The following is a 22,848-nucleotide window of genomic DNA, read 5'->3' as shown; positions in this document are numbered from 1 at the left end:
TCAACCACCGCAAAAACTCGCAAAAACTCCAAAATGGTTAAACTTAAGTTAAAAACTTAACATAATACAATACTGAACAAGACAGTCATTTGCTACATTTCTAAAATAATACCATATAGAAATATATTCCAAATCTAAAAAATCGAATGCTATCAAAACCATTAGATTAGAATACTTACACAGGTGTTAAGTCTTTCAATTTCATTACCATCTATACAAAATGGAAAAACATGGAAATACTGCAGTGAATTATTATAAACAATAGAGAACTGTCATTCTTGTTTTAAAAAAAATATTTTACAATAGCAAACATTGTCTAGTGCAACCTGTTGTTTTACGAGTGACAAAGTGTGTTTGTTGGATGACAGTCTTTGCTAGTGTTATGGAAGAATAACAATAAGTGTTGTGGTAGTTTTAGTGCATTTTAAATTTGAAATTAACTGCTGTGCCAATAAGAGAATTGTGCGAACATTTTTGAAAAAGTTACTCAAGTATGTGTCCTAGCGATTTAAAAAAAAAAAAGAAAGTACTTCTTAGTTCCCTCAGTGTTGACTATATTAGTGTCTCTCTAGGACTCAGAACTCAAACGGACAGTGGACGAGAGCGAAAGGATCCAGAGGGCGTACAGTCACTATTTTGACCTGAGCATTGTGAACGATAACCTCGACGGAGCGTACCGCAGCCTCAAGAGGGCGCTAGACAGACTCAATACAGACCACCAGTGGGTTCCTGTCAGCTGGGTCTTCTGAGAGCAATTCACCAGTTGGGTTCTTCTCACAGTGGCTAGAGTCTAGTTAACTGCTGTAATCTATGTGAACTCGCCTGTTCTTTAGATTTTTGCACAGAAAATCATGACAATACAAAGCTAGTTTATTATTTTGTAAAAAAAAACCCTGAACTGATCTGTATATCTGTATTTGTTTTAAAGGAGTTCTGTACAGTGCTGTATGTTTGTTATTCCTGTTAGAGTAGGGCTGTATATTTGTATAGAAACTGTAGAATATGTTTTAGCACCCTATGTTACAATGAAGATATTCAGAATCATGTTGGATGTATCAATGCTATATGATTACAGTGTTTTGCAGGGATTGTTTAGTTTTGATGTATTAATAGCAGAATTGAAGAGTGTTTTGGCGTGTTTACGGTTGTCATATTCTCCTGCATGTTCTGATTTGTGTCTTTTCTTGTAACATTTGTTAGTATAAAATCGATTTCAGTTCAGAAAACAACAGCCAAATATTTCACAAAATATGTCATTTGAAATGGATTAGACTGTGTGCATTATAAAAGGTTAAAAGATTCAAATTTTATTATTCCATTCCAAGACTTATAGAATAGGCTACTTCACTGTGACTAATCAATCGCAGCATTCTGCAGTCATATATTTTTCTATAATGACTTAAAACTATATAATTGACTATATTGGCTATATAAACTATATTATTGATATAATTGCCCCAGGAAAGTGATTTCCCACAGATGTACTAGATTCACTGTGTCTCTTGTATCACTCCACACACTCTTTCTGCTCACATAATAAAAGAATATCAACTCAAATCAATAGTTCATGTCCATTTATTTATTTGGCGAGTAGCAATGTAATATGTTAATATTTAGAGTTTGCGAAAATGCTGTGCATATGTATCATCACAATGAAGAAATTAAATGCAATTGCTATTTCTATTCATTGAATTAAAATTGATTTTATTAAATAACCACAGATTAATGTGACTTAAAAGCTAGTTTCATTTAATTATGATTAATTTAATAATTCAAAAATGAAACCAGATTCAGCAAGTATACAAAACAGCGTAATTGTGTGCATGAATGAGTGTAGGCCTACAGGTTTGACAATAGGCCTGCTTGTGAAGTCCAAAATGTCCTCGTTAATATAAGCCTACTGAAACCTGTTGAACACAGACTGAGCTGGACCTCACTAGTTAAAAAGGCTTATGAATTGGCCAAATCAGGTTTCTAATTTAGATTAAGTATTTTGATCGTGATTCTGTCAGGTTTTTAGTGGTCTCATTTATAAAATGTGTGTATGCACAGATTTGAACTTGGAGTTTGTGTACGCATCAACGTTCGTATAAAAACGTTCACCACGTCAGGTTCAAGATGTAGCCTACGCACTTTTTCTTGTGGCAGAGTCGGAGTATCGCAGGTATTTGAAAATCTAAGCAATTCTTGCCTATTTTCAAGTTATTTTGACGTCGACTGGTAGCCTAATCTTTTATATGTGAATGACATTAATTATTTGGCGTTTACAAGGCGGAGATTTTAACAAATTCAGCTGCGCACAATTTCAGGATAATTTGCGATTTATAGATTTCACTACTTAGCCTACTTTATCTTTTAGGGACACATTTACTTTATTGTAAAAATTCTGAAAGTTTTAGGCCTATGTTAGGGTTAAATGGGTAAGCAATGTTTTTCATAAACACTTTTTGTTGGACTAGTTGAAACTCTTTTCACACCCTGATAGCAATCAATTAATGGATGGTATAAATATTTAAAAAATGCAATTGTTGGGCTTTCTTCTGTGTAAGTTGCAGGACCAAAAAATTGTCGTCCAATCGTTGCATTCGGTCCAAAATAGGTCTGAATGCCATGATGCAATTTCCTACCTGCCTGTCAACGTGTATTTATTTACAAACCTCCACACACCCTGCAGAGTTTTGCTTCAACCCTAATCAAACACACCTGAACAAGTTAATCAAGGTTACTAGAAAGATACAGGCAGGGGAGTTTTTTATCAGGGTTGGAGCAAAACTCTGCAGGACAGTGGCTCTCCAGGACCGACGTTCACCACCCCTGCTCTGCCCTTTAATAAGGGTTTCCATGGCTTGATGAAAAATCTCCGGAGCTGACTTGATCCCAAATGGAATAATAACAATATCTTCCCCTGGTCTTGAGGGTGTTCGCGTATTGATGATCTTGTGGTCTTGTAGCTTCAGAGATCAGCAATATAGCAGAAGTGGAAGGACATGTGACTATGGTGGTTCATCTCTACCAGTCTCAGATGAGATGTTAAGACTCATTGCGGAGGAAACTGCTAAAGATTCTGAACAGCAGAGGGTGATTGCTCATCTTCGGCAAAGGTGGATCAAATTCAAGTGTCCACAATATTTTCCAATAAGGGCAGAACTGAATGTGGTTGAGGGAATGCTGTTGCGAAAAAACAGAATTGTCATTCCAGTGTCAATGAACCGCACTAACAGAGCAATCGCACCAGGATTCGTTTTAATGGAACCAGACATGCCAGGTGTAAACACACCCTTAGTGTGGTTCAATGGAATAAGTTTGAACGCTGCCACCCATACCCTGGTGCGCACCAAACAAGCAGACCGCTGAAAAGATGGGTCTCTGTCCACTTCTAAACGAACTTGAGATCTAGTGCGGTTCGAATGATATATGAACACAACATGGAACAAAAACATGTATAGGAAACCAAAAACAGGAAGATGCGACCCTAAAAAGGACAGAATGCTCACGCATACCTGTTTTTTCTTGTCATAGTCATGATGTTGCCATCACAGTTCGGTACAGGCGTCAGAACTGCGTCTCCTCGCAGCAGATCTGCGTTTGTGTGTGTGATGGAGGGATTCCTGTTTAGACTCCTTCACACATTGTATAAGCTCTTCACGAGTTTTTAAATACCATCATAGGATATGCACATACAACGAGTGCATTTATCCCAGCACACAGCATTGTTTTGGATGTTCGTTTAGTTCTGTCTCAAAATAGGCAATACGTCATTTAAGCCGACCAATCAGGTTGTGAATGCATCCTTTTGCCTTTAGGTTTGGCGATTAAAAAATGCCAATCTGAACGTTAAGCGGACCAGGATACTGGTACTGACCAAGCGAACCGAACAACAATGTGAATACACCCTAAGTGAACCGAACATGTCCCCTCCCAGTCACTGTACTTTGCAGACTCTGCTGTGCGCGTTCATGTGTTTTGGAGGAGACATGCCTTTGGAGACTTATGTCCTAAATGGCACCCTAAACACTCACGGTCTTCCTATGAGTCTGCACTTTTGTGATGTAACGCCACTTTGACTGTTGGGAAGAAGTCTGCTGCGGAGCTTGCTTTAGTGCGGGCTCGGCAAAAAGTGCGCATCGAGGGCACAAATCAACCGCAAAGGCCAAGCACCCTTCTGAAACCTATAATGACAAATGGGACACCCTACTAGGGTCTCATGGAGTTAACGGACACGCGCACATGGCAGCCATTGTACAGTGAGGAAAATAAGTATTTGAACACCCTGCTATTTTGCAAGTTCTCCCACTTGGAAATCATGGAGGGGTCTGAAATTGTCATCGTAGGTGCATGTCCACTGTGAGAGACATAATCTAAAAAAATAAATCCAGAAATCACAATATATGATTTTTTAACTATTTATTTGTATGATACAGCTGCAAATAAGTATTTGAACACCTGTCTATCAGCTAGAATTCTGACCCTCAAAGACCTGTTAGTCTGCCTTTAAAATGTCCACGTCCACTCCATTTATTATCCTAAATTAGATGCACCTGTTTGAGGTCGTTAGCTGCATAAAGACACCTGTCCACCCCATACAATCAGTAAGAATCCAACTACTAACATGGCCAAGACCAAAGAGCTGTCCAAAGACACTAGAGACAAAATTGTACACCTCCACAAGGCTAGAAAGGGCTACGGGGAAATTGCCAAGCAGCTTGGTGAAAAAAGGTCCACTGTTGGAGCAATCATTAGAAAATGGAAGAAGCTAAACATGACTGTCAATCTCCCTCGGACTGGGGCTCAATGCAAGATCTCACCTCGTGGGGTCTCAATGATCCTAAGAAAGGTGAGAAATCAGCCCAGAACTACACGGGAGGAGCTGGTCAATGACCTGAAAAGAGCTGGGACCACCGTTTCCAAGGTTACTGTTGGTAATACACTAAGACGTCATGGTTTGAAATCATGCATGGCACGGAAGGTTCCCCTGCTTAAACCAGCACATGTCAGGGCCCGTCTTAAGTTTGCCAATGACCATTTGGATGATCCAGAGGAGTCATGGGAGAAAGTCATGTGGTCAGATGAGACCAAAATAGAACTTTTTGGTCATAATTCCACTAAACGTGTTTGGAGGAAGAAGAATGATGAGTACCATCCCAAGAACACCATCCCTACTGTGAAGCATGGGGGTGGTAGCATCATGCTTTGGTGGTGTTTTTCTGCACATGGGACAGGGCGACTGCACTGTATTAAGGAGAGGATGACCGGGGCCATGTATTGCGAGATTTTGGGGAACAACCTTCCCTCAGTTAGAGCATTGAAGATGGGTCGAGGCTGGGTCTTCCAACATGACAATGACCCGAAGCACACAGCCAGGATAACCAAGGAGTGGCTCTGTAAGAAGCATATCAAGGTTCTGGCGTGGCCTAGCCAGTCTCCAGACCTAAACCCAATAGAGAATCTTTGGAGGGAGCTCAAACTCCGTGTTTCTCAGCGACAGCCCAGAAACCTGACTGATCTAGAGAAGATCTGTGTGGAGGAGTGGGCCAAAATCCCTCCTGCAGTGTGTGCAAACCTGGTGAAAAACTACAGGAAACGTTTGACCTCTGTAATTGTAAACAAAGGCTACTGTACCAAATATTAACATTGATTTTCTCAGGTGTTCAAATACTTATTTGCAGCTGGATCATACAAATAAATAGTTAAAAAATCATACATTGTGATTTCTGGATTTTTTTTTTTAGATTATGTCTCTCACAGTGGACATGCAACTACGATGACAATTTCAGACCCCTCCATGATTTCTAAGTGGGAGAACTTGCAAAATAGCAGGGTGTTCAAATACTTATTTTCCTCACTGTAAGTCCACAAGGCCGAAAGTGCACATGAAGTGTGCCATTTGGGACAGGGTCAACGTGTGCTTGCTGTTAGAAACGCAAGACGCAGGTCGGTGGAACTGAAAAAAGCGCAAGGTCTAGAGCCGCGTTTTTAGAATGTCGTGTCATGTGCGAGACACTGCGAAAGATGCGAGCGCAATGGTTAAAGACATCCATCTAGTTTGTGTTTAGGCCTACATTAAAAAAAAAACAATGGAAAGCTATTCTCTCTAAAATAGCCTACCCTATATTACTGATAACTTGCTGTATATAAAAACAATAGAAGTCTATGTAATGTATTTAGACAGGATCAAGCTAAGCAGGCGTGTGTGTTTGTGGTTTACTTTTTCAAAATAACGTTTATTTAAAACAGCAGTTAAAAATGTGTTAAAACCATATTTATGCTTTTTACAACAGACAACAATGTTCATGTACTTGTGTACAAAGTCATACACAATCTCCACAGAAACGTCAATGTTTTATTGAAAAGCAGCTGTACATTCCCATGGGAAAGCAGGGAGCATTGAGCTGACCTTGTCTTACCGATGATACTTCAAAACACATCTCAAAATATTCAGTGGAGCTAATGCAGCATCCTTACCCACAATACATCTCTTCTCATCTTATCTCACTTCACGAGGTAGTATTTATATATAGCAGATTAACACTTCAAGTTGAACAGTATGGGTATTTTATGCAGTCAGACATTCAAGATAATGATTAAAACAACCTTAAAACAGAACAATAATTAATTAGGAGAAAGCACAGCATGTTTAGTCCTGGAATAAATAATCTATCCTGATAAAGATAAAATGAAGCTGAATTGTACCTGAATAATACCTGCTTTTGTCTTTACTGAAATCTCTCAATAATATGTATTTAATATAATGTATATAATATAATTAATATAAATCTCACTAGGACCCATTTCTCAATACTTAAGTCATTTCTTCAAAACTCTTTACACAAACTATCAAAACAATTAGATGTTAAGAATAATTGTGTGTTTTCTGTTGTCATTGTTCTGACATCATTGTTTTATGAGTGACAAAGTGTGTTGTTGATTGAAAACCTTTGCTAGTGTTGGTTTGAGACATGTATGAAGTGTTTTGGTAGTTTTAGAGCATTTTGAATGTGAAATTAACTGCTGAGCCGAGGTGAAAGTCGGTTAGGAGAACTGTGTGAAGAAAAAGTGACCCAAGTATTGAGAAATGGGTCCTGTAAAAAACCAAATGGATATACATTTCTAATATGTATTGTATTTCAATTTTCAATTTATCCCAGTTATTCAAGATTTGCGTAGTTACATCAGAATATGGTTAAACTTCAGCCATGCCAAGCCATGGTTCACAAAAGCAGTAAACGTTCTTTCTTAAGATAAGAATTATCTATGACGTATGAACTATAAAGCTCCTTCTTTGGGTTTGTTGAGTAATCATATGTCAGACTTTGTCTTCTTGGTATGAACTTTCACAAACACATTTACAGATATGTAAAGATAAAATGTAATAGTTCTCTAAGTTATTAAGTTATTCTAACACACACACACCCAGTCTATTGTTGATGGCTGGATGATTGTGATGGCATATTTAGAGGTGGGCTGTATGGTGGAGGAGGCACGTAGGACGCCTCCATCTCTGAGTCTGGAGCCACTCGAACATCAGAAATATTGAATTTAAAGCTGGCCTGTAAAACAAAACATGATATTAAGTTTAAGAACAGCATTTCAACATAGACATTTTCATTCTGTGGATAAAACCAGCCAAAGCTGTCCTAAGCTGCTCATAGCTGGTTCAAGCTAGTGTCCATATCTGCTGAAAAGGGCTAAAACCAGCCAACAGACTGGGAGACCAGTTAAGACCAGTTCAGCTGTTTTCTTTTCTGGCGGGCGGGCAGGTGGATAGATGGATGGATGGATGGATGGATGGATGGATGGATGGATGGATGGATGGACAGATAGACAGATGGAAAGAAAGACAGACAGACAGACAGATGGGTGGATGGACAGATGTACCTCTGCATATGTTGGTGGTGGACACACTAGCTCGTATGGTGGTGGTGTGTACTCAGAGTCTTCACGGGAGTCTGTCTCGTCTCGCTCGTCTCTCTCTTCTCTCATGTGAATGGGATTTGGAATCACATAGACATGATCGGTGTCTGACAGGTCGAGGTCTAAGTCTGTGTCGGAGACTTTCCTGCAGAATTGGCAGCAGTATCTCAGTATACACACTATCACAGTCAGAGCCAGCAGCGGGGTCAGCAACGTCCTGCATCATGAGACAAACATCTTTTAGTTTGATGTAGTGCCTACATTCACAATGATTTTATGAAGAGTGTTGCTCTTACTGGAGATAGTAGAATATATATTCAGCCATTGAATCGGCCTGGAATGTCTGCAGAGGATTATTAGATATTAATTACTGTACATCTGTGATCAGAACAAGCTGTGTAAAATGCATTAGATTCAATGATGTGACGCTCACTATTGGTGTACAATTATGAATTTATTAAAAAATTCTGCTAATAGAGGCAGTGTCTGGAATGCATGTCTTCTACAAGTTTTTACATCTCTGAATTAAAATTCATTTGGATCATTTTTTGAAGGTCTTCAAGTTAAAAATAGTGGTAGCATCATCCTGAGATTGTGATTTTATGAAGATAAAAGTCTCTGTAAAAGGTTGAAATTATTGAGAAAAAAAAAAATTGTTTCACATATAAATATTCTTTCAGTTAATTTGTAAAAAAAATTTTTTTTTTACTAATAATTTACTAATAATTACTAATAAATAGTGCTGTCAAATCGATTAATTGTGATTAATAACATCTAACATAAAAGTTGATAAATTATATGTATATATATTCAATATATATATATATATATATATATATATATATATATATATATATATACAGTGCAATGCATAAGTGAATACACCCATGCTAAAGTTGACTAAAAAGAGGAATAAAAAATCATATTTTGGAAATTGAACTTAATGCCTTAATTTAAAAAATTAGGAAAAATCCAACCTTTAAGGACACCAATTTTCTTTGTGAATGAATAATGTATCGTAAATAAATAAATGTTCTTCCTTAAAATACAGGGTGCATAAGTGACACCCCTATGTTAAATTCCCATAGAGGCAGGCAGATTTTTATTTTTAAGTATTTTTTTTTATTTTTTTTTAGGATACTATGCATCCTGATAAAGTTCCCTTGGCCTTTGGAATTAAAATAGCCCCACATCATCACATAGCCTTCACCATACCTAGAGATTGGCATGATTTTATTTCAGTTAGCCTAAAAGCTAGTTTGATTTGCATTGAGAGATGATCTTATGGAAAGTACTCCATGCCAATCTCTAGGTATGGTGAAGGCTATGTGATGATGTGGGGCTATTTTAATTCCAAAGGCCAAGGGAACTTTATCAGGATGCATAGTATCCTAAATTTTTTTTAAAAAAAATACTTAAAAATAAAAATCTGCCTGCCTCTATGGGAATTTAACATAGGGGTGTACTCACTTATGCACCATGTTTTTTAAGGAAGAACATTTATTTATTTACGATACATTATTCATTCACAAAGAAAATTGGTGTCCTTAAAGGTTGGATTTTTCCTAATTTTTTAAATTAAGGCATTAAGTTCAATTTCCAAAATATGATTTTTTATTCCTCTTTTTAGTCAACTTTAGCATGGGTGTATTCACTTATGCATTGCACTGTATATATATATATATATATATATGTTACAATAATATTTTCTTCTAACTATATTACTGTACTGTTAGATGTTTTATTTATTTAGTTATTTTCTTAAATCATTATTTAATTCAATATTCCTTTATTTAATTGTAATATTTTATTATTATTATTATTATTATTAAATTGTAGTTTTCATCCCTGTATTGTTCACGTTGTCAAATGTCAAATATTTGTCATTTGTGAAAAAAATTTAACTACTACTACTACTAATAATAACTAGTGCTATCAAAACGATTAATCGTGTGTGTATGTATACATACACATCTATATGCAAACTTTTATGCTAGATGTGATCAATTGATTTGACAGCACTACTAATAAAACATTTTGATATACATCTTATATCTAAATATCTTAAAAAATTCCCTTTAATAACTACAGGACTGAATTTGTGTTTCATGATCTTAAAAACCTTTTGATCTAAAAGAATAATTTAAATGATGTACATTAGTTTTGTAGACAAATATAAATTATGCCTATACAAACTGCTACACAAAGTAGAAAATAATATAAAAAATAAATAAATGGATGAGTTGATGAGTGGATAGCGAAGGAACTCCATTAATTTGTTTAAAATGCATCCAAACCCTACATAACGACATGCTTTACATAACCTTAAATAAGTTTCATAACCACCACTGAATTCATACTTGGTCTAAATTCTTTTTCAGGAACTTGTAAATTCTTCAAAAGTATGTTTTCACATTTAAGTATTTTTTAGAAATGTCATACTCACAATAGTTGTATGTCATCAGACCCAAACCTGAGGAAAGTGGAACTCAAAGTCAGTCAGGCTGTACAGTACGTGCGCTCTAACAGTGAGTGTAACCTCTGACGTCCCGCTGAGGACTTTGAGCTGGACACAGTCATCCGGGGCTGGGTTTGTAAACACCAGGATTTGCGCCATTCAGAACTGAGAATGACTTTTCATTTCCAGTTCATTTCCTCAATTTGAATTGAGACATCACAGGATGCAGACTTTTCATTCCAATTTTAATCAACAGAACTACTATCAAAATGGAAACCTGTTGTTTTAAATAATACATTTCATTTTTAATCATATCAATAATCAGTGTTTCAATCAATGGAAACTTGTAACAACTTTACATATATCATATTTCATAACTCATTTCAGTTTATGGTTCATGGTGGAAGGAGACTTAATTTCCCACAATGCTCCAGTTTAGTCTACATATATTGTGCAATCAAAATTTCCTATTTATTTTGATACCTGAAAACAAAGCGGTGGACATTTTTGGTGCTTCATGAAAAAGTCTGTTTTAATAGTATTGAGCTTATTTTAACAAAATATCCATTGAGAAAAAATATTCTACATATCAAGAGAACAGTCAATGTTTAACCACTAAACTAGCACTGGACTACTGAAACTATGTTTCGTGCATGTTTTCAACATCCCGGTCAGCATGTGGCATATTTCATTAAAATCCACACTCATTAAGTGAAAGAGAACCTTTACCTCTTGTAAATTTAAAGTCTCCTCTCCTTTGATAAATAATGCATTTGATGCATTCATGTGAAAGCCAGTAAATGGAAATGCATCACTTCAAAAACAACGTCCCAGAGCAGACTGAACCAATGTTGAAATAAATTGTCAAATGCATACTCAGCATCAGATTCATAAACATGAAACAGTTTTAAAAACCTCATGTGGTGGAAATCAAGCTTTTAATGTTGTTTATATGTCTGTGGTGTAAAATGCTTTAAGAATGTGCAAATTCATAAGTCAACACCATTGCCGAGTATTTTCTCCTTAAAACTGCAGTGAACCAAAGACAGATCAGTCCTAAGCTGTTTCTGACGTCACAAACAACCTTGTAACCAATCACGTCAACGAGTGGATCTCTGAGCTGGTGTGAGTGAGTGGAGGCGGGACTAATTTGCATATTCATAGAACCACGTATACTAAATGAGGCAAGGGTGAAGAGTTACATTCAAGCTATTTTAAGGCATGAAGTTATTATTATTTTTTTTCAAGGAAAAAACATTTAAATTGGTAATTTTGGTGATCAAAGATGAGTTTTAAGCAATAGTCTTTGACTACAGACTAAAGGATTAACAATCCTTTAAAGCTTGCCCTTCATCTTTGTCTTAAATTGAGTTCTGCACTTACAGTGGAAGTCTATGGCAGCTTGTGTCCGCCACAAAATAAAAAAAGGTAATTGTGACTTTTTATCTCACAATTCTGACTATTTCTTACAATTGCTAGTTTATCTCACAATTTGGACTTTATTTCGATTGCGAGTTTATAGCTCACAATTTCCGTTCATTTCAGTTCAATTAGAATAACAATTGTAAGTTATAACAAATAGTGAGATATGAACTCAGTTGCATTGCGAGAAAGAAAGTCAGAATTGTGAGATTAAAAAATTGAAATTAGCTTTTTTATTCTGTGGCAAAAACAAGCTGCAATTGAGGTCTATGGGACAATCAACTTCGGGAATTGTAAATGCATTTCTACAAAGTGGAAAGAAAAAACGATCATGCTAAGTGAGAAACAATTTATTTTTTAATACATTTGGGTGATGACAATAAAGCAACTTAAAGACAAAAAAAACTGCAGATTATAGAGTCTAATGTTTACTTCCAGAGTTTCTTGATGGACATGTTTTTCTCACTGTCTTTCTGCATCACCTGTGAAAATATAGTAAATTATAAATTAAGAGATATCCATGAAAACAAATGGTTCTAATATTAGGATTGGCAGGTTAAAATATTATTTGTACTAAAGCACAAATCGAAAAAAAAATAAAAAATGTTTTCAGTACCTTTGCCACTGCCATTTCAAAATCCTCTTGGGTAACGTGGACTCTCCTCTCTCTCAGGGCGTACATCCCTGCCTCTGTGCAGACACCCTGTCAGATAAGCACAGATAAAAACTGATTTTCAGCACTGCTTCTCCTGAATAAGTGCCGCACAGATGCCCATAAATGCCTGGAAATGATCCTGTGACCTCACCTTGACCTCAGCACCAGACGCTCCTGGCATCAGCTCAGCAATCTTACGCAGGTTAATACCACGTGTCAGGTTCATTTTACGGGAGTGGATCTTCAAAATGTCCAAACGGGCCTGCAGAGAACAAAATAATGCTATGAGGCTACTAGTATTTATGCCTTCAATATTAGAGTCATACATTACAAGAATGTCAGAAATATCAGTATTTCAGTGTCAAGATTAGGGCTATCGCTAAAGATTAAAGATTTATTTTTGTAGTAATGAAAACAGACCGATGCAAACAACAGCCTTTAAAATGACTCAATAATAATTGGTTCAAATAAAGCATCAAAATCAAGTAATCATGGTTTTATAGAACAACACTGTTAAAAAATACATAATATAATACAATCATGTTATGTATTATAACAAATGTGTGCAGAGGCCTGGTGTTGTTACACTTTACAGCAGATCAGATCCTTGTTTAGTATTGGCCAAACGACATTTAGCTCTTAATCTTTAATATTTATCCACTTCTTTACGGTAGAAATGCTACAGCCATTGTAATATCTTTAACAAGAATATGTGGACATCAAAACATGCAAACTCAGAACGAGGGTATAAACTTTTATTTTGAAATCGCGATGAACAGTTTGCATATTTAGAAACATACTTATGTATTCTCCTGTGTTGGAATAGGTTTATAAATGATTCATGTTAGAAATCTGATCAAATGGCGCACATTGCATTCCCAGAAGCAACACAAACTCACAGTATATGCAGAGATGGATTTTACTGAGAGCATTTACTGTCCATGGAGCTGCTCTGAGATGCACTACATGCATGTAAATAATTAAAGCGCATATATTAAACCCGCAGGGCATATATTTATTTCATTGATTCAGAGTCTTTGTGAATTCTCAATAGCATTATCTATGCTGTAGTATGGTTTTTAAATGGTTTTAATATTTCGTGCAGCCTTATAAATGGTCTAATAATGCGTTTCATGGTTTCTCATTCGTGGAATGCGCCACTTCTAGTATTTTGCCGGTTACTTGACAAGGGTAAATTGAATCAAGCATTTTTTTTAAATCAAGTACTCAAATTGAATCGAGTAATCGTGACAGCCCTAATCAAGATGATAGAGACATTTTTTAAATATGTAACAATCCCAGCTTACCGCTTCATTGGGAGGGGGAAATTCAATCTTCCGGTCAATGCGGCCTGGTCGAAGAAGCGCAGAGTCTAGAATATCAATACGGTTTGTTGCCATGATAACCTGAGGGAAACAAGAAAATATTTAGTAAATTCATACATTTCTTATAGAAAAATGATAAAAACACAGCAGGAGCAAAGCATAGCAATGGCATAGGTGTAAGTTTGGTCACAGCACCCCTGGTGGTGATGATTGGAAAGGCAGTTCAATGAGTCTGTGGTGCTGCAAACAAATGTATTTAGTACTCGGGCATGTGAGCAGCTAAAGACACGAGTAATGTAGTGGATGAAACCACGCCACTCATTCACACGCAAAATATGCAGACTTCCGATTTAAATAGCAATCTTTTTGCACTTTAATATTCATAGGCACTACAGCCCTACAAAAGCTTACAGGCCCTACTTTAGATTTATTCATCCAATATGTGACAAATTCTTTGACTTTCAACGTTATACTGTAAATTCCATTTTTATGACTGGATTCTGCTATTCCATCTGCATTTTCCACATCGTGGAAATCATAGATCCCTATATAAGATGTATGGTAAGTCTAGGAAAATTATATAATAATAATAGTATTCAAATTTGTTTGATATATCTGCTTTTAAAAACCAGAGACCTTTCATGTAAGGATCACAGTTTCACAGTTTACAGATGTTTGCTTCTCACCTTGATGTTCTTGGTGGCTTCGAATCCGTCCAGCTGGTTGAGGAGCTCCAGCATAGTTCTCTGCACCTCACTGTCCCCTCCTGATCCGCCCTCCAGCCGAGAAGAGCCGATGGAGTCGATCTCATCCATGAAGATGATAGAGGGCGCATGCTCCCTGGCCATGACGAACAGCTCACGCACCATACGAGCTCCTGACAACACAGAGAATATGTGGAGTCAAATTAGGACAATAAATCAGAAATCAGACTGATTTTTTTTATTTATTTTCCTATTTCAGAGCTATCAGATGGCTTCAGAAAACTTGGAATACAGCAGATTTGTCTTGATTATAGGTTAATGGTGTGTGTTAGTTCTTTTTGGAGCTTGACAGCCCCTAGTCAATATATTTATTATAAAGAAAATAACAGCGAGAACATTCTTCTAACAGAAGAAAGTCATACAGTGATCGATGGTGCAAGCACTTAACTTGCATTTGCGACTAAAATATACAGCCTAAAACATCTAATACGCGATACAGCCTAATGTGACTATTAAACTTAAAAAAAAACTATGATTTAATTCAATAAATGCGAGCGCTGCATGTTCAAAGTAAAAACAGGAAGCTTTCATAAGATCTAGAGGCTTGCAGTTTCAGAGTAGTTCGCAATTAACGAATACCATGCATTTATGCCAAGCGATTGATTTACAGTTTATGAATTATGACAATGTTTACTTTATGGTGATAATAATGTAATTTTTTGTAGATGGTTGTACAAGTGAGTATATTACTGCCCTCAACTTTTTGTCGTCTTTTATAAATATACACAGTATATATACATTTGTATGTGTGTGTGTGTGTGTGTGTATATATATATATATATATATATATATATATATATATATATATATATATATATACACATACACACACAGTTTATAAAGATTAAAGTAGGGCTATAAATATTTACATAATTATTAAATATAGTTTGAAGCATGAATATTTAAAAACCTAGTGTACTTTTTGTATTCTAATAAATTAAATAATTTTAATTTAAATCATGTAAATGTCACCTTGAAAAACACATTATTTGATACATTTTTGTTCATTTTGAGGAGTTTTTTAATGAGATCCTAAATTTTCCAACCCAGGAGCACGTCCTATTTGTCCTTGTAATATGTTTTTTATTTTTCTGGAAGCCCACCAACCTTCTCCTATGAATTTCTGCACCAGCTCTGATCCAGACACCCTGATGAAGGTGCAGTCGGTGTGGTGGGCCACGGCTCGGGCTAACAGGGTCTTTCCTGTGCCAGGAGGTCCATACAGCAGCACACCCTGCAGACCAACACACACACACACATTACAAAATATGAAGCAGGTACGGCTGCCCAACAGACCAGTAGCATTTTTTACATGACATGTTTGACCTGATAAGAATGTGTAATGCTATCACTTGCCTTAGGCTGTGCAATTCCTAGAGCCTCAAACAATTCTGGGTGCTTGACTGGAAGCTCAATCACTTCCTTGATCTCTTTAATTTGTTTGTCCAGCCCTCCGATCATCTCGTACGTCGAATCTGGCACTTTTTCCACCATCATCAGTGAGACGAGCGGGTCCACTTTGTTTGGCAGGATTTTGTGAAGCGTGTAACTGTCATTACGAAGTGCTACACGGCAATTTGGAGTTACCTGGTGGATATGAGAAATTAGTATACTATAAACGTTAATATAAAACAAGTTCACAAGTTAATACAAATCAGTCCGATTTTTTATATTTTCAGTTTTTCCGTTTAATGACCCACGTGACGAATACCATATTCCGGATCAAGTTCTGAGGTATCATTCATGACTTTAAAACCTAGGGCTGATTGATTGGCACTTCATCACCATCACGATTTCTGCTTCTTACAATTAAGCAAGCATAATTGTCCGCTGTTTAGTTATCCTGAAAACCTTTATTTCTCCATATGACATTTTCCTGCTTGGGGTTGCCAGATGCCAAGAGTTTAAACCCTCCCATTAGAGCTTTTCTCTTAATTAGATGCATTTTCTGCCCAGAGCTTTACTTAGTTTTCTCACACAAACACAATCTCTCTGCAGTGCAAAAAAAATTAAAATAGCACTGATGATCTGAAAATACAACAAATATGTACACTACCGGTCAAAAGTTTCAAATAATTATGCGTTTAAACATTTTTTTTGTCTCTAATGTTGAAAAATATCAAGCAGCACAACTGTTTTCAACAACGATAATAAGAGATGTTTCTTGAGCACCAAATCAGCATATCAGAATGATTTCTGAAGAATCATATGACAATGAAGGCTGGAGTAATGATGCTGCAATATTTAATATATAATAAATAATTAAAATATATTAAAATAGAAAACAGTTATTTTAAAGTGTCCCTATTATGCTGTTAAAAAAGGTTCCTAATTTTGTTTTGGAGGTCTCCTACAATAGATTTACATGCATCCGAGGTCAAATAATTCTCATATTAATTTAATTCTCATAATAAACACTGCAGCATCACCTTATTTCTCAAAGAGTCTGAAAACAGTTCGCTCAAAGTTTCAGTCTCTCTAAACCCCGCCTTTCCAAGAGCCTAGTCTGCTCAGGTTGGTCAGACGGCCCAGTCTGCTGTGATTGGTCTACTGCTTACTGCGTGTCAGAAACGAAACGCCTATATTACCATATCTGAATTTCAGCACCAGAGGCTTCCTCAGCACTTGATAAACAGTGATACGAATAGGAAAGATGCTGTCGGTATTTCCGTATCAATTCCAGCACAAGTCTTCATCCTTTTGAAGTGCATGCAAAGTGAAATTGCAGTGCTGAAAATAGCATCTTCTCGACATGTCGACAACACGAACCAAACTCTTCCAGGGCTCAGCTACAACTACAATGTTTGAGGGCAGGTGTCGTTGTTCCAAACATAAATCTCGATTGTGGTTGCTGAATAAATTTCTCACTTACTCAACTTCTGTGCCACAGTGCAAAGTCTTTTTTGTTTGAATAGAAAATTATTAACATAATTCAGAATTATTGGAATTAATAACTAAACTTTTGAGAGAAGCTTCTTGACATTTTACCAGCTTTTATAATGTAGAGATGTGTTGATGTATATGATGTAAACTAGGTAATTTTATGAGGTAAAATAAACCCTGTGTATGAGTTTATGTTCTCTTGAATTGCTCTTATGTGAAAGTGCAATAATTCTGATGAACTGCAAAAATCCATTTCTCAAATGAGAACGATCATGATGGAAAGTTCAGCCTTTGTAAAACCCAAACAAAACACTTACATCATTAATATCAATGTTCTTATCCACATCCACCACAAACTTTCCTTCAGGATGCACCTAAAAACAAAGCATAAACATACATGAATAAACAATCTCAGCACTGATCGTGCTCACGAGAAAAGCAGAAAATGATGGCTGTCAAACCTTGACCAGAACTTTCTTCTTGTCCATGGCTCTCACCACCTCTCCAACATAAGAGCCCTGCTCCTGCAGTAACTGAAGCTCCTCACGCAGGAGGCGCACTAAAGGAAACAGAGCAAAACAAATCCTGTCATGTCATACTGATGATATTTATAGCATAAGCTATTTGGCATGTGCATCTGAACACCAAAAATGACATATATAAAGTTGGTTGAAAGAGCTTTACCCTTGGCATTTAACTCGTTCCTTTGAGCCTGCAGACGTCTGAGATTTTGGCTTTTATCATTCACTGTCAACTGAGTAAAGAGACAGGCACATTTAGACACAAATTACCTTTGTGAAAAAGAAGTGCACTTGATTGTATTGAATGTGCACTTGTAGTGGAGTATATTTTTTTTAAAACTGAACTTGCAGATAATATAATATTAACAAAATAAAAAGCAATTTAAGTGTACTTAAATAAGTACACTTATTTTGATGTGATGACTTGCACACTAAAGCGCATGTAAAAGTACTAGATTATACTTTTAACTGAAGCATGTATTTTGATATTGCATTTTGAGTTAATATATTTTAAGTGTTGTAAATTGCAACTTCATCAATACAAATGTGTAATTACAAATATATTTAAATACATTACACACAAGTTTCAATAGAAATGACATTAAAGTGTATTTTAGTTTGGCATAAAATGTTTGTCATTACATCCAGCAGTACACTTTAACCATATTTCAAAAACAATAAAAGTAATGATGAATTTACATTTAGATGTGAGTGAATCAAAGTCACTTTTAAGGTAAACTGCATTTAATATACATTTAAAACAAATAATTAATACAAAGATTTCATGTAATTGTAAATAAAACTTTTTGACAATGGTTCTTAATATCTACAGAATAAATTGTGTGTCAGCCAAACTACAATATTTCATGACTAATCTCACCTGAAGCTCCTCGATTTTAGACAAGTAATACTGTCGGAGACCAGAGCCTCCTTTACTCTCCTCAATGTCCATCTGCAAAAATTATTAACAATAATATCAATAACACATACAGTCAGGTTATTAATGGTCAGGTAACGTTAGTGTAATAGTGTCAGGTGGAATGAAGTGATGATTCATGAGGTTTTCTTGAAATTATACATTTACCATGTTATGAAATATAACGAGAAATTTCTCAGGTTATGATTTCATGATCAAAGATATATTTCTTAAGTATAATCAGAGATTTATTATTTTATTATTAGGCATGAAAGACCTCTGTTGTTATTATCGGTGATTTTGCAAGTAAATACGAAACATTCATTATTTGTCATGTAACGTTAATATATCCAGTTATGCCATGTTATGATCAGTCCCAGTCAGTGACAATGAGACAGCAAACTCTGCTTCATTCGGAGCTGACGCGTTAAATTCAGCCATTTCAACTTTTATTTCTAAACACTACAGTTACAGCAGATTCCATCTATGAAATATGTGATGCTAACCAACAGCTAACCATACTGTTCAAATTAGAAGATTTAACACATAAATAACACTTACTTGGTCAATCCCGTCCAACGCCATCTTGAATCTACAAACTTCCGTTTGTCAGCGGCGTTTTTCCGCGTTGTTTTCCTCGGGCAAGATGCATAGTGAAGGAGGCGATCTCTAGCGCCACCGACAGGCTGGAGAAACCACGGTAACGATGTGGACAGAAAAATGTAACCTCCCTTATTTACCGTTTGCATTGTTTGAAACAGCTTTAATGAATAACATGACTGTTAGAACCTATAATTGCTCTTGCTTTTGTACAGTATGTTTGCTGAAGTCCTCTCATCCCCAGTCTCCATCATTCTTTGTACAAGTTTAGCAGCCCAAAAACAGTAGCGAAAAAGGGAACTCTACAAGTCTGTAGGACAGATGACCTTTTTTTTTTTTTTTTTAATATATAATAATAATTTTTTACAATCACCAGGTCACATTTCTCAATATTTAGGCCACTTTTTCAAAAGTCTTCACATAGACAGCACAACATCAGTCTATGGGCTAAACTGTGGATCATCATTGCTTTGGGACAAAATGCATGAACTTACTAGGCCTACATCTTTCAAATTACATGAATAAATGTCTTATTTAGACACAAACTCCATATACCTACAGGTCAGTTTGCACATGTTTACATACTCTTTTCAAATTTGTTAAACTTATGTTAAAAACCTAACACATAAAACCAAAATGATTAAGACAGGAATTTGCTACATTTCTACAGTAATAATACCATATTGAAATATATTCTGAATCTAAAAAAAAAAAATACTATCAAAATAATTAGGTGTAGCTGAACACAACTGTTAGTCTTTCAATTTCATTACCATTTATACAAAAGGGTAAACATAGGAATAATTTTGTACTGTAATGTAAACATGGACTATGTAATATATAGGCCTACTGCAGTGCATTATAAGTCAAGAGAATTGTATAATGCTGCTTTATTTTTATTTATTTTTAAGGTAGTTTTATGAGTGACAATGTGTGTTTGTTAGGTGAAAACTTCTGGTAGTGTTATGGAAGAATGAGTTGATTTGAGACATGTATGTGTTTTGGTATATTTAATGCATTTTGAATGTGAAATTAACTGCTGTGCCAAGCTGAAAGTTGGTTAGGAGAACTGTGTGAAAAGTTTTGAAAAAAACCCCAACTGTATAGAAGACCGGTATTACCAGACTAACCAGGACAACAAACACTACATGCATCAACATGACTGGTGTTTGGCTTTGTCTAACAAACTATCTACCCTCTAGTACAGTGGTTCCCAAACTTTTTGAAAGCATGGCACCCCTTTGTAGTGTTTTTTTTTTTCACGGCACCCTAACCCAATTAAACTAAACGAACATTATGTACATACATACAATTATATCCAGATGAGCAAACAACAAATGAAGCATAAACAGCAGCATGAATTTATTATGAATGCATCACAACAGACATAATATGAGGCGAAACAACCCCTTCAGATGAATCATCAGTCCATTAATAACTGGACACACGTCAACAGACTGATTTTAACCAATTAGGCTACTGTATGTGAGAATCATTGGAACAAAACAGATTTAAAGATACTTATCTCTTTAAATAATAATAAACAACTCCAAATATTTTTGCATATGTTGGTGTTTTGATATGATTTTAAAATATGCTGTAAACAGGGTTAGCCTATTATAGTTTTGCATTTTTCATTAGTTTTTATTTTTATTTCGTTTTGACTTTTTGTTTTCAAATTCAGTTTAGTTTTAATTAGTTTTTAAAGTGGGTTTGCTAGTTTATTTTTTGAAAATGCTTAGTTTTCGTTTAGTTTTTATTAGTTTTAGTCTTTTTTTTGTAATTTGGGTTATTTGTCAGGGGCAAGATTCAAAAAGACATAATGACATAACATTATTTAATATTTGAATCACAGCTTATATAGTGTTTTGACATCGACAACCACAACCAAAAAGTGCATTTTACCTCAAACTTGCGACTAGTTAACTTTCTAAAGCAATCGCTTCTCGGGTCGACAATAACACACTGACAAAATTATATTCAGAATTTAAAATATTTTTATACCACTTTTTAATGTGTGATTGTGTAAAGGTGTTCACGAGATAGAGATACCAACCTTTCGCGAACTTGCTTTCAATGTCGAATGAACACTCGTTCTCATGGAGACGCGGTGTGCACGGAGGGGAGGAGCTGTGTGTGTGTGTGTGTGTGTGTGTGTGCGCGCGTGCGCGTGCGCATGTGAGAGACGCATTAGTGATGGGCAATCCGGCTCTTTTTCGTGAGCCGGCTCGTTTGACTCATCTCACTGAAAAGAGCCGGCTCTTTTTGACTCACAAACGGCTCTTTAAAAAATATATGTTTTAACTCGCTGAAAGTCCACCGCACAACTGTGCAACATGAATATTCACATTTTTAATTGTCCATAACAACCCGAAAACTTGTCTGCTTGCCTTGCACATCTAATTAATGGGCAAAGTTATGACTGACTATTTTTCTTACCTTCTTTTTTTATTTTTTATGTGGATGTTATTGAGCTTGTAGAAGTTTAGCTCTTGCGTTCTTCTGAACATCTTGCGCTGCCATTGCCCGATATCATTTCTGAGTCATATCAGACCATAATCTATCTCTCTTTTAAATGCCTATTCCACGAGTGGTAGCTACGACTGGCTGTTTTAAAATATAACTAATATCGAAACAAAATAACAAAACAACCCAGGCAGTCTCATCTACGAGACGTTTAGGCCTCCTCCAATAGTAGGCTACTGACAGCTAGGGTCATAGCTTGCAGGTTTGCTTAGTGGCAAACTTTTTTCATTTGACTGGTTCAACCGCCACCCGCCCGAATTTAATTAAAATATTATTTTTCGTCACGTCATCCGCCCGATCCGCGGTTTATCCGCATCTAGTGTGTGTGTGAGAGTTAGCTCGGCCCTCCCTCATGCAGTTTAATTGGTTGACAACATTGCGTGTATGATTGACAGGAACAGAATGTGAGGCTGATAAGACAGTCGAAACAAATGTGTGTGCGCCTTTAGGCCTATATAATTATGTTTTTGTTGGTTTTTGAATTAGTCAATTATTTTAAATACAATTAAAATCATTCATTATTTCATTATTAGCCTACATAATGATTTAATTTCTATAGGCTATATTTTTAAAAGTAGAGTCGGCTCTTCAGATATGCGAGCCGGCTCCCGTCGTTCACCTACAAGAGCCGGCTCTTAGATCCGGCTCATTCGCGAACGACCCATCACTAAGACGCATGAGTGACAGAGAGAGCAGGGAAAGGAAATGCAGCTGAACGAATACGCTGCGTGTTTTAAATAGCGTTAAAAAAACGAAAGACCTTGACAAAGACGAAAACTAAGGACATTTACTCTATAATTTTATTTTATTTTAGTTTTGCCAAACACACATTACAGTTTTAGTTAGTTATCGTTTTTTTGTAATGCC

At 36.0% G+C, this 22,848-nt stretch overlaps 3 protein-coding genes across 6 annotated transcripts in view; 1 reads left to right on the top strand and 2 right to left on the bottom strand.

The window, feature by feature from the left end:
- mpp2b (MAGUK p55 scaffold protein 2b) overlaps positions 1 to 1,557 on the top strand; it is a 44,860-nt gene extending 43,303 nt beyond the window's left edge. For all 4 annotated transcript variants that reach the window (XM_084135585.1, XM_084135584.1, XM_084135583.1 and 1 more), the window contains one exon: positions 573 to 1,557. In XM_084135585.1, the coding sequence (XP_083991711.1) occupies positions 573 to 749 (177 nt within the window). In that variant the 3' untranslated portion in view covers positions 750 to 1,557. The remainder of the gene's footprint in view (positions 1 to 572) is intronic.
- A 4,644-nt stretch (positions 1,558 to 6,201) lies between these two features.
- Positions 6,202 to 10,469, bottom strand: LOC311096602 (uncharacterized protein). The gene is made up of 4 exons (XM_084135859.1): positions 10,358 to 10,469; positions 8,208 to 8,254; positions 7,876 to 8,128; positions 6,202 to 7,547 (listed from the first exon to the last, which is right to left on the bottom strand). The coding sequence occupies exons 2-4, from the start codon at positions 8,234 to 8,236 to the stop codon at positions 7,416 to 7,418; spliced, it is 414 nt and encodes a 137-aa protein (XP_083991985.1). The 5' UTR covers positions 8,237 to 8,254; positions 10,358 to 10,469; the 3' UTR covers positions 6,202 to 7,415.
- A 1,656-nt stretch (positions 10,470 to 12,125) lies between these two features.
- Positions 12,126 to 21,594, bottom strand: psmc5 (proteasome 26S subunit, ATPase 5). The gene is made up of 13 exons (XM_084134920.1): positions 21,512 to 21,594; positions 19,417 to 19,541; positions 18,820 to 18,891; positions 18,103 to 18,172; positions 17,880 to 17,977; positions 17,736 to 17,792; positions 15,892 to 16,122; positions 15,643 to 15,769; positions 14,458 to 14,648; positions 13,754 to 13,852; positions 12,598 to 12,708; positions 12,408 to 12,494; positions 12,126 to 12,273 (listed from the first exon to the last, which is right to left on the bottom strand). Exons 2-13 carry the CDS (start codon positions 19,438 to 19,440, stop codon positions 12,220 to 12,222), a joined length of 1,221 nt encoding a protein of 406 aa, XP_083991046.1. The 5' UTR covers positions 19,441 to 19,541; positions 21,512 to 21,594; the 3' UTR covers positions 12,126 to 12,219.
- Between the last annotated feature and the right edge of the window lie 1,254 nt (positions 21,595 to 22,848).

Source organism: Abramis brama (assembly GCF_963993115.1).
Source record: "Abramis brama genome assembly, chromosome: 14".
NCBI classification, from domain to species: Eukaryota; Metazoa; Chordata; class Actinopteri; order Cypriniformes; family Leuciscidae; genus Abramis; species Abramis brama.
This window is presented reverse-complemented; position numbering and strand designations above follow the sequence as displayed.